General features: G+C 44.6%; 1 protein-coding gene across 2 annotated transcripts; it reads left to right on the plus strand.

The window, feature by feature from the left end:
* The first annotated feature begins 237 nt into the window (after positions 1 to 237).
* On the plus strand, positions 238 to 11,571 carry LOC129595438 (macrophage mannose receptor 1-like). 2 transcript variants are annotated; one of them, XM_055492446.1, is made up of 27 exons: positions 238 to 371; positions 488 to 702; positions 1,000 to 1,027; positions 1,210 to 1,306; positions 1,398 to 1,537; positions 1,646 to 1,754; positions 1,816 to 2,037; positions 2,207 to 2,364; positions 2,476 to 2,611; positions 2,691 to 2,791; positions 2,889 to 3,008; positions 3,106 to 3,210; positions 3,270 to 3,428; positions 3,490 to 3,590; positions 3,849 to 4,047; positions 4,472 to 4,669; positions 4,730 to 4,879; positions 4,939 to 5,124; positions 5,284 to 5,624; positions 5,826 to 6,485; positions 6,844 to 7,258; positions 7,350 to 7,841; positions 7,915 to 8,207; positions 8,532 to 8,631; positions 8,719 to 9,162; positions 10,291 to 10,647; positions 10,954 to 11,571. In XM_055492446.1, the coding sequence occupies exons 1-27, from the start codon at positions 323 to 325 to the stop codon at positions 11,397 to 11,399; spliced, it is 6,021 nt and encodes a 2,006-aa protein (XP_055348421.1). In that variant the 5' UTR covers positions 238 to 322; the 3' UTR covers positions 11,400 to 11,571. The 2 variants fall into 2 exon arrangements, with proteins under 2 accessions (XP_055348421.1, XP_055348422.1); XM_055492447.1 differs by lacking the exons at positions 238 to 371; positions 488 to 702; positions 1,000 to 1,027; ... (2 more) ...; positions 1,646 to 1,754; positions 1,816 to 2,037 and having other exon boundaries at positions 2,226 to 2,347.
* Positions 11,572 to 11,809: the final 238 nt, after the last annotated feature.

The raw sequence follows: 11,809 nt of genomic DNA on the forward strand, positions 1-11,809 counted from the left end.
GCGTGTTCAGTAACTGACTTACTGCTTGTACAGATATAATATTAATCGAAATACATCGTAAATTTCCAGCAGTACAATGAGATGAGCAAGAAATTTACAGAAGAAAGGCAATTAAAGTCAAAACTGGCGATATAGAATGCATAGTGTTTACCTACGATATCGAAAGTAAAGATAAAACAGGAAAAAGAGGATTTCTCACATTCTACCATTAAAAATGTCAGGCGAAATTTTCGGACTTGGTGTTAGATTTTAGGCTTCTACGTATTCACATTACATTTCTATTCTGTCATCATGCATATGATTGCGTAATCCCTTAGCGGTCATGGCGTCGCTTATAGTAATGCTGTTTGCACTGGCATGGCTGGGATCAGGTTAACACGTTCACTTTGCTGAATTTTAAATATTATCATCTTTTTTTAATATGCAAAAAATGTTTCTTATGATGTCAGCTTATTAATTTAATTTTTTACATATTTTTGCCCTTTAGGTTATTTTTTTGTTTCGGGTTTTCGTTGCCCTGGCCATGATTGGTATTACCGAAAGGGCACCGATAAGTGCTATTATGTTATGGGAAAATCCAACAACAACGATCCGGATGGTTTTCATGGAGGATTATCTGGCAGCAACACTTTTAACTATTCCATTGAAGCCTGCAGAGCTTTAGGAGGAAAAATACTAGTTTTGGAAGATTCTGAAGAGCTGGTAAGGTTGTTACCTAACGGTTTTTCGCTTATTTTAAGTGTTACTTTCTAATACTAAGTTTCTACTTGTTCCGTGCTACTAAATAATGGTAATGAACTATTTTTCGTAGCATTAGAGACATTATTAAACAGAAGAATTTATTTTAGTATCGACGATTGGAAAGCGTTTTGTTTGATATTCCAATTTCATTATACAAATAGGTCACTAGCATGCACACCTAGATTTTGCGTCTTCTCCAACTAAGAACTGCTATATGATGCTAAAGCATTTGCCACTGAAGTAAATTTTTGTTTTCAGAGTTGGCTCACTGCCAAAATTTCAGGATGTAAGCTGAACTCTGAACCGCTTGTTCACAACGTATCTAAACCAAGCTCGTAATAATGTTAACCTACTGCTTGAAAGATTCCTTTCTTTCAAACTGAATCATATTCTTCATAAAACTGGATACCAAACCCTTAAAATTTATATGCAAAAACCACTTTAAACTACCCTTGCTCAATTTGTTAGCATATAGTGAGTTTTGGATTGGGTTGACCTATGAGAATAATCAATGGGAGTGGACCGACGGCGACACTTTCAAACCATATACTGCAATTCCAGGCTTGTATGACAATTTCATATTTTGTCAACTTAGGCGTTGCTTGTAGGTGTAATTACGGTACGAGTATATATGTATTCTTAATTTTGTAATACAGAAACGTTCAACCTCCAACAAACAGGCCGGAATTACAACGTGGAATTTTAAATTACATTGCCAACAGAACATTCCAGGGATTTATCTTCAAAGCTGATAGCAGGCAAGAATCTAATGGATTCGTTTGCAAAGGAGACTGGAGTACGTGGCACAGCGAACAAAAAACAAAAAACCGGCCAAAAAATACAATTTTATCGACAGACCACATTTATTACAAAAACGGTTCACATGATTTGAGTATTTTTGTAGGCGGCCGTCCATGGTGCAAAACGGAAGAAGGCTACGTTTATCATGATGGTCGCTGTTTCCGCCCAGTGTACGAGCCTTCAGGATTCGTCGAAGCAGAAGCACAGTGTCTGTATGTTCGCTTGATTACGTGAAACTTATAAGAAAAAAATTGATTATGCCCTGATAAACAGCGCCGACGGAGGATATCTTCCCGTTCCACGAACAGCAGCAATAAACAGTCGATTGGCGTACTGGTTTCGTGCCTACTTCAAAGTCAAGCAAACGTGGCTGGGAATTAAGATCTGGAATAAAACCGACTTAGTGACAGCCGATAATCTTCATTGGATGGATGGCACTCCAATGAAAAACACATCAGCAGATCTTTGGCGAAGTCACCCTGACTCCTACGTTAGGTACATATTATGTATATAACTTTTTCGTATCGAAGTTTTTTGGACTAATTAAACTGCCTTTCCAAAATTGTGAGTATAACTACAGTAAACATTTAGGTTTAAGGCATACTGTATGCTAAATAATGAGATTAAACCTGTATAAAATACAAGTTTGGACTGTTGGTGATAGGGATATACCAAACGGGGAGAATTACTGCGGTGAATACACCACACAGGCTGGCTATTACGGTGGACCATTTGGCTTTATCTGGATCGAAGCAATAGCGGAATGGGCCTTTACCACTGACTGCACCTCGCCTAGACCATACGTGTGCGAATCACCTTTAAGTAAACAAACGAAAGCAGAATTTATATCACAGAAAATTAGTATTTATGAACAAAACGAAAAGCAACGGTTTTTTGTAATATCAATGTGTAACGCCTGTGACCGGTTTGCAGATAAATGCCCCTGTGGATGGCATCAATCCGGAGCCATGTGTTATCAAATCAATTTAGGAGACGAGAGCCTGAAAAACTGGACGAATGCTCAAGCCACCTGTCGGCAGAAAGGAGGCGAGTTAGTGGCCATTCAAGAGTAAGTGGAAAGAGTCATCACGAGCGACAAAAGGTCGTTCTTGTAAATCTAACGTGTGGTCGACATGAACATTGCACAGTGCATCGAAAAACATTTACATCGCGGACTTGATCTGGAAGTACGGCATCCACGACTGGGAAGACGGAACACAGCACGAATACTACTGGATTGGCTTGAAAGGTAAGTTAAGTCCTTTTGAGAACGGTGTAATCGATGCACCGTAAATATGTACTCAGTAGATATAATGGTATTCGTCGCTAAAACTGCTACATTCCAGGCAGCAATAACGGCTACATTTGGCCAGATGGATCGGCTACGAATTACACGGATTGGTATAGTCAGGTCCAACCGGCGAATGACCCAAACATGTGTGCTTACATTGCCTTTGATCGGAGCAGTAAGTACTGCAACAGCACTCACAATGTGTAAAACAAATTATGCCTAAAGCGTTACTGGCGTTCAATAAATATTAATCGAATTTAATCACCTTTCAGCCAATGCAACGGGAAGTTGGCAAGTCACGCAGTGTACGCAACCGCAAGGCTTCATTTGCGAAGCGCATTATACGGCAGATATCCAGCCAGAAGAAGTCGTCATCAGTAAGAAAAACCTAGTTCTGGCTTTGCTAATATTTTATACACTTTTCGTTTTGGCACAGGTGCACACACCTGCGAGGCACCATTTGTCTTCTTCCATGAAGGATGCTTCCTAGCCGTGGCAGATGAGAAAACATACGACGAAGCCAGCCAGGACTGCATCAGCAAACAATCCCGATTGGCCATTATTCGCAACCGTGGAGAAAACGCTTTTCTTTCCGGTATTGCGTTCGCGTAACATCCATGGTGTGTTTCGTTACTATACGGTTGCCCTTCATCCAGGCACCGTAACCAAAGACTCGTGGATTGGTATGCGAGTCAGCGGGCCTGACACAACCGGATTCGCTTCCGGATTCCAGTATTCGTACAGCAACGGTGATATTGTAAGACTACAACCTTGGCGATACACACTTTATAATATGCTTTAACCGGCAACAGCCATCAAAACAATAACAAGTGCAAGCGCGGCCTCACTACGTGACAGTTGAACTTATACATTAAAAAACAACCAAAATCTGTAGCTCGGCTGTAGCGTTTCCCTTGGAAGCTCGATAGAACTTCTCCAGTAACAGCCGAAGCAATCACTGCAAGAACAAGATACAACATACTACTCGAGTGCGTACGATATTTTTTATTTTCAGGCTGGCGCTGGATTTTACCAAGACTTCGCGGATATTTTCGATATAACAGTGGAAGGCAGTTCCGACCAAATTTGCGTAGCTATAGCGGGCCCCGGAAGCTCATTCCAATATGGACCACATTACCTCATCCCGGATCGAGGGGAGTGGTATCATACCAACTGCAACCTGACGCGGGGCTATGTGTGTTGGCATGAAGGAAGTAAGCTCGCCTGTATTAAATTTTTGTGATCGTTCAGCATCGTGGGTACCCAATATCCAAAATTATTTTGAATCGGGTGCAGCGAGATGCTGCAGTTAAGCCTTCGTTTAGAGCATAAAATTTGTCTGACGCCACAGAGAGCGTAACGAGGCAATTTTCCAGTCCCACAAATCCAATCGTAATGGTCTGGTTAAGGACCACCGCTAGTTTTTGTGCTACTGGCCCACCGTATGTACAATACAGCCAGTCCAGATGTAGCTGGAAAGACTGTTTTGTCTACCGTATATCGCAAATTTCTGCCCTTTAATTCCCAGTAAATTACCAGATACCTACACAACCGGCTTCCGCCTGTATCTATAACAGTGCACAGTACTTAATGCAGTAACCGGTACTTATCCCATAATTTAACATTAAATTGTTCTAGCCCCTATCGAGGCCCCTGTAACGGAGGACCCATCCGATCCTTATTGTGGAGCGGGATGGTTTCGCCATGGACCGCACTGTTACCAGGTGATGCCCGAGGCGTCCACATGGCGCTCAGCCAAAGCCACGTGTCGAAAAATGAGCAACAACGCCGATCTCGTATGGTTTACTACCCAAGAAGAAGAATCGTTTGTCAGAAGTATGTCCGGAGCGTTGTTTATAAAAACTTAGAAGGTGGAATAGTTCTTGTGTTTTTCAGCACATCTTCAACGACACTATTCACATATACCACACAGTGTGTGGATCAATCTGTACACCGAACAAGCCAATGCGTGGCACATACCATACCGAGATTATGGTAACGGTAACGAAGACTTTCTCCCGTTTGCGGTGAGCAATTGGGCGGAAGGTAAGCATGAGCTGGCGACATTTACCCATACGGTGGAAACATGAGATGCTGGTTTACAGGCCAACCAACTCCGGACACGGAAGTAGACGGCCCTTACTACACCCAGTGTGCACGAATTACATCAATCTCTTCCGGTACGTGGGTTTCCTCCCACTGCATACAATGGCACGCATCAATCTGCAAGAAGACCATCGAAGACCTGGTGACACCGGCGCCAACAACGGCTCTGCCCTCTCTTGCCCCAGGTTGGTACTCTCATGATTAAATTTTTTTTTATTTCTAAATTGCGCAGAATGCTAAACCTTTCGATTGCACTTTAGACTACGCCTTCAGTTTAAACTCTGCATGATGCATGATTTAGAAAACTTCTGATGGATATAGGAATACTTACAATTTTTATACAGACCAACAACTGGGATGCCCTCCGCACTGGCACGCCGTTACCGGCCGATGTGTTTGGGTCAGCGTTATTCCGGCCGATTGGGCCACTGCCAGTCAAGCATGCCGAAACGAAGGAGGATACTTGACTGATTTCAGAGACGAAAGCGAATTCATGTATTTCAAAGAATTTTTCATCGGCAGCTGGATCGGCCTAAACAGTATTACCGCCCCGAGTAATCCCCGAGCGTTCACGTGGTCTAGTGGTGCAGTCGTCACCTACCTTCACTGGGATATTCAGTCGCCTAACAGTCATGGTGTTGGAGCGTGGGCCAACGACACCAACTGCGCCGCGATCAGCCCAGGAGTAAGAAACCTAACGCTCATCTTTAGCCTAGGTTTCTTAGGTTTCTTGGGTTTCGTACCATTCTTAGGTTTCTTGACCTTCTTAGGTTTCTTCATGTTTTCGTGCAAAAGTGTCTTATATTCTACTTCTGGTTTTCTTAGGTTTCTTAGCTCTTCATGATTTTTCGTGTAGAAGTGTCTAACGTCCTACTTTTGGTTTTAGGGCGTTACGGTATATCCATGCCATGAAAGAAAACCTTACGTCTGCGAAAAAGAAATGATCCCCGTAACCGGTAGTGCAACGGTGGAGATCCCCCACTCACGGGGCTGTCTACGCTGGGGTGTCGGCTTCCACGAGTCCTGCTACTATTTCGGACAGGATCCCAGTACCTCCCAGATCGGCACCAAACCGCTAATGGATTTCGACAGCGCGCGGGCGTTCTGCCGTCAACACTTTGGTGCAACGGCTGACCTGGTCATCCTGAACGATGGTGCGGAAGAGAGGGAGTTTATCAACGCCCATATCGCTCGCACCGGGGAGGAGTACTGGATTGGACTGAGAGAAGACCGTGAACCGCGGAACGCGTTTAGAAAATGGGTGGACGGGTCCAGTGTTGGCTCGACGAACTGGGCGTTCGGCCAGCCGGCCTTGACGAACGACGGGTTCAAGGGATGTGTGGCCATGCACGGTTCCATGGCCGAGCACGGAACGATTATGCCGGGCGATTGGTATGTAACGGCTTGTACCGAGCGGAAGGTGGCTCTTTGCAAAGCTGACAGCACTTTCCATCCGTCTCACCCAACGACCAACCCTTCTACGCCGTCGCCCAACGGGTGTCCTCAGGGATGGAGCACGAAACCGGAAATTGGAACGTGCTTTAAGGTGACGTACTGTACAGTATATTTTAGCACTTTAAATAAATCTTTTTGCCAATATCCAACCAACTAAGAAAATGCAAGCGCTTGTACAATATTTGATAGTTAAAATATAAACATTAAAAAAGAACCAAAGTCTCGGTCTTCTCTTGGGTAAAAAGGAAACGCGTCAAATCAGTCGCGGCATTTCCTTTTACTAAAATGCTGCTTAAGAAAGGCAGTAAAACGCGCTTCTCCAGTTAACTCTCAAATTTAACGACCCATGAAATGTACAGTTCACTTAAAGCCGCACCAAAAATTCCAAAGCAGTTTAAATCATACAGTTATGGCTAGCAACACCCTTAACCGTGATCACACTTTTGTAGAGTTACCGTGGAGACCAAGGAAATAACGGGATACACAAATTACCTTGGCACGAAGCCGAAAACTTCTGCAGACAGTTCAAAGGGGGTCATCTGGCGTCGATAAACAGTGAGGCCGAGCAAAGCACAGTGTACGCGCTGGTTAACGGTGACATGAACTGGATTGGACTACGACAAAATCCCAACGCTCAGAACCGTTGGGAGTGGTCCGATGGGAAAGGTCTAACGACGGCTAACTGGCATGCGGAAATCAGCCACACCAACCCCTTCACGTCCAACTGCGTGGGATTCCGTTCCAGTGGACAATGGGTCCCACAAAGCTGTGATCTGGGCAACGGATGGCTCTGTGAAGTACCCAAGGATGTCTACTATCCGGGTCAGATAGTGGAAGAGTTTCCAACCGGCATTCCTATCAACCGTAAGTTCAGCAATACTTCAGATTTTGACGCACTTACTGCTTACAAAATTCGAAGCAATGCAGCTGAATTACTGTCTTTCGTGTTTTTCAGATACTTGTGGTACATCGTCTAGTGAAGGAGCCTGGTACTTCGATTCGCAGTCGGAGGAATGTGTCTTTATTTCTTTGAGAACCGATAGCTGGGACAACGCACAAGCTACTTGCGAAAGCATTAACACTAACTTGATAACGGTGACCAGTACAAATTATCCGTTCCTGCTGCTGAAAATTGCCCAAACCATCACTTCCAATACATTCAGCAACGGGCAAGACTATTGGATTGGCTTGAGAATGACGGATTTCGCGAATAAGGAGTATGGATGGGTCGATGGATATACGTCCTTCTTCCGACCGTGGGATGCCAATGAGCCTAACGGCCGCGGCACGGAACGATGCGTATGCCAGAACTCCGTCAGTGGCAAATGGCGCGATCACAACTGTGCTCGAAATCTCTATTTCATCTGTGCCAAGACGAATCGGATAAGGCCTGTTACAACGCCAAGTCCCGTTGGTGGAAATTGTCGCACTGGTTGGACAGAGAATGGTAAGCAATGAGTATGTTTACCCCATGCCGTAACGATCAATAAGATACTAATGGGCGTATTTCTTTACTTTAGGAGACAATTGCTACTACCTCTCCAAGAACGAGAATAAAACCTGGCAAGAAGCTCATCAAGCCTGCGTACAACTGGTCCCGGGATCCAGTGATCTGGCTTCGATACACAGTTCTATTGAGAACGATTTCATCGTGACAAAGATGAAAGGTCAACACGACAGGGGTTACTGGATTGGTTTGCATGAGGTGCCGGTCGATACATACTCGTTTTCCTTCGTGTGGTCCGATCAAAGCCCGATACGTTACAATAACTGGCATTTCTCCGAGCCCTTGTATGAATACAGCACGTCCCGGGTAAGTGAAATTCCTGAGTATGTACTAGTACAATACTGAGTACGTTACAGCCTACAGTGTGACTCTGCGTGAATGACTTACCGTAATCTGCGAACAGAACCTCTCTGACAGTGTCAGCTGATTATGTACATAAACGAGTATGATTGCTGAGTATGTAAACGAAAGAACTAGCCGAATCAAGTGATCGCATACTTCGTAGTACGGCTGCGTTTTTTTAAGCCTGTCATGCTGAGTTTTGAAACTCTGATCCAGGTTTGTTCATTGACGTAATTAAAACAGCGACGTAATTGCTTATAAGCGTTCGTACTATTTTAATTGCAACAGGACAGAGCCATTGAAATTCGCGGTGATCATAACCGTGCCGGAAAGTGGCAGGTACTCAAGGCAGATCAAACGCGGGATTACATCTGTAAAGCAAAAAAAGGTACTGTCTAGTTTAGGCCAAAACGATAAGCACAGCACATGGTTATCGAAAACTCAGTATGTAGCTAACGAAGACTGTATGTTGAAGATCCCAGTGCACCAGCGCAACCCGTAACGAATAACTGTCGATCCGGTTATTCCCAACTGGGAGAGAACGGCACGTGCTTCTCAGTGATACCATTGCCAGCTGGACGGGACAACTGGCAAAACGCCAAGGACGCTTGCGCCACCGTTGATGGCTATGGCAAGCTGGCGACGGCAATCGATGTATACGACAACGCCCAATTCCGTGTGCTGCTGCACCAGGCCTATCGCACCAACAACCACAGCGGTCACGCTTGGATCGGCATGCAGTGTCACGTGCACAACTTCGCCTGGTACAATGGGTGTCCAGTGGTATACTCCAACTTTCTGACGATGCTGCCGCCTGGGAATAATTCGGACCACTGTGTGGCCATGAACCACGACGGCAAATGGATCGTTCAGAACTGTACGGATAGCGCTCACTATGCTGTTTGTGAGCACCGAACAGGTGCGTCCTTCATTTTAGCTGGAGTAACAATTAAGGGAAGTGACCCGGTACATGCTACCAAATTAGTGTTCATGCACGAAAACATCCACTTCGCGCACTCCCAAACACTTTTCGGCATTGCTTTATCGCAGTCTGTAGCCAGATGATTATACACACTTAGCGCGGTAGGCGTAATATGCCTGTACTTTGTACGTGCGTTGTAGTTCACGTACGATTTACTTGTTCTTAGATTTACTTACCTGTTCTTATCTTAAGCTTTTGATCGATAATTTCATCAACGATTCTGTTGGTGTCGATTAGTAGGAGTCTGAGTTTAGGTCTTGGTCTTGGCAGATCTGAATGCAGTGCGTGCAGATTTGATAGTGTTGGCTGGAGAGTCTGTATGCAGTGTTTGCAGTCTTCAGATTATGATTAACGGTTATGAGATCCTGAGTGACCTTCTTGTGGCGAAAGCATTAGTGTGTACCTGCAGGAAGTCACATAGGATCTGGATAACAACATCATCCAGATATTTGGTTGTGAGCGTAGGAGCAGGTCACCTTTCAGAATAAAGATTCCCACTCTACCGACTGTGTGGTTGGTCATCTAGTACGGTAGTCGAAGTGCGACTGCCGTATAGCATGTCGCACTGGCGTGAAAACCGTTTGTTATGAAGATCCGTTGTACACCGAAACAGTGCTGCAACGTTTTTTTCGAAATTTAAAGTGAAGTTTAAAATCCGAAAAAACACTACACTACCGAGGTTTGATGTAAAAACGGTTTACTAGCCAATGTGCATTTATGTGCAGAATTTAAAGAAGATCGGTTCATAATGAGACTTTCGGTAAAACGTTTTAGTTTAAGCTTTTTGTAATTTTTTCCCAGCACTAACTGAGGCTATAACTCCACAATCGGATGCTGCGCACACAAACGGTTTTCTTGGCAACGTACACAAATCATCTGGCTACAGAATGTCAGAAAAGTGAAAACACTGCGAAAACGTTCTCGGAATAGCTCGAAAATGAAAGTTTTCGTACATTATTCGAATTCGGTACTAGTACCAGGTCACTTCCCTGAGTACGTACGCGTATACGTCACACGGAACAGTATTGTGCCAGTGTACACTATCTATACATTACTCTCCTTCAGAACCATGTCCGGCGGCTTTCAACATTACCGACTCCAACATGTACTGCCCGGTCGATTTTCCAACGGAATGCAGCACCATGTGCTACCGTGTTCAGACTAGATCCCATCAAAACAACCAGTCCGTCCACCTGGATACCTTTGAAAGAGCCAAGCAACAGTGCGAAAGGATGGGTGGACGGCTGGCATCAATCCGCAATGAAGAAGAACAGAAATGTCTAGAGAAATATATTCATCACTCCACGGAAGGCATGTGGATTGGTTTGTACGAAGCGTTAGATCCATCCGGACAATATGTCTGGAAATGGGAAGACGAAGGAGCCGGATTCGGATTTTCATCGTACACTAACTGGGAGAGCGGTATACACATAAACGCATAAACTTTGATGCGTAGTGGATAGTGGATACTTAGTGGTGTGACGTGGACTTATCGTAGGCTTTATTATGAACACATGTTAATGCGGATGTATCGTAGTTAGAACGATACATGATGTAGCGAATGCAACAGCCCAGTATATGTACAATATATGCATGTGCTAACGACACATAAGGTAGTCATCAGACAGAAAAGTTCATGAGCATGGAATAAGTCATGATGAACGGATACGTAGTGAATACTTAGCTGTGGCTGTGTGGTATAATTTTCATATTTTTCCATTACGCTAGGCAAACCCACGAACAACAGTGGCCTAATCTACACAGCCAAACGCTGTGCGGAAATGTTTCCCAATGGGACTTGGAGCAATTTGGCCTGTGATAGTTATGATTCCCGTGGCATGATCTGCGAAATCCACAAAGTGCGTTCGGAGATGGGCCGCTTAACCACCAGTCGACCATTCGGCGTGACTGAACCACCCACCATACCCGGGATATCCGGCGGTTCAGTGGCCGGTATTGTCATCGGTGTGTTGCTGGGTGTGGCTGTGGTAGGAGGTGTAGCGTATGTGGTCATAACCGGCAAGACGGGAGCGATGGTTGGATCCGTTCGGCACGCCGGAAATCGTTTTAAGTCGACCGTTGCGGAGAAATGGTCCGGAAACAGCCGGTACGACAATGACCAGAATCCGGTCGTGAACAAGGACGGCTATATCGGTGGTGGCGTGTATACTTGATCGCGTGGCACTCTCTGATTCTCTTGATGCCTTTGATGCAAATCTTTGTAATTATCAGAAGTCTATTTTTACCTGAGCAATTAACTAGTCAAAGTTCTGATAAGAGGCAAGTCGACCATGAAAAATTGTAGGTGAACGGTCTTGACCATGTAAAAGCCGAAAATAAAGTAGAAAGTGCCCATCTTTGTCTTCTTAGCCGATTAGCATTTAGCAACGGTGCCTTCATGGGCATACTTTCGTGTGCCTGGTACAGCACAAAGTAATGTCCAATTTAAACGGCTAAGAGCGGTAAAATTCCGGAAAATTTTCGTTAGATTGCACATGCCGCCACTGACCTTTTACAGACTGCACTTTGCAAATGTTCTGACAATGACTCATGAAAACTGAAATTTAACATTGTAACTAAACCG

Source organism: Paramacrobiotus metropolitanus, unplaced genomic scaffold, assembly GCF_019649055.1.
Source record: "Paramacrobiotus metropolitanus isolate TYO unplaced genomic scaffold, Prichtersi_v1.0 Parri_scaffold0000078, whole genome shotgun sequence".
NCBI classification, from domain to species: domain Eukaryota; kingdom Metazoa; phylum Tardigrada; class Eutardigrada; order Parachela; family Macrobiotidae; genus Paramacrobiotus; species Paramacrobiotus metropolitanus.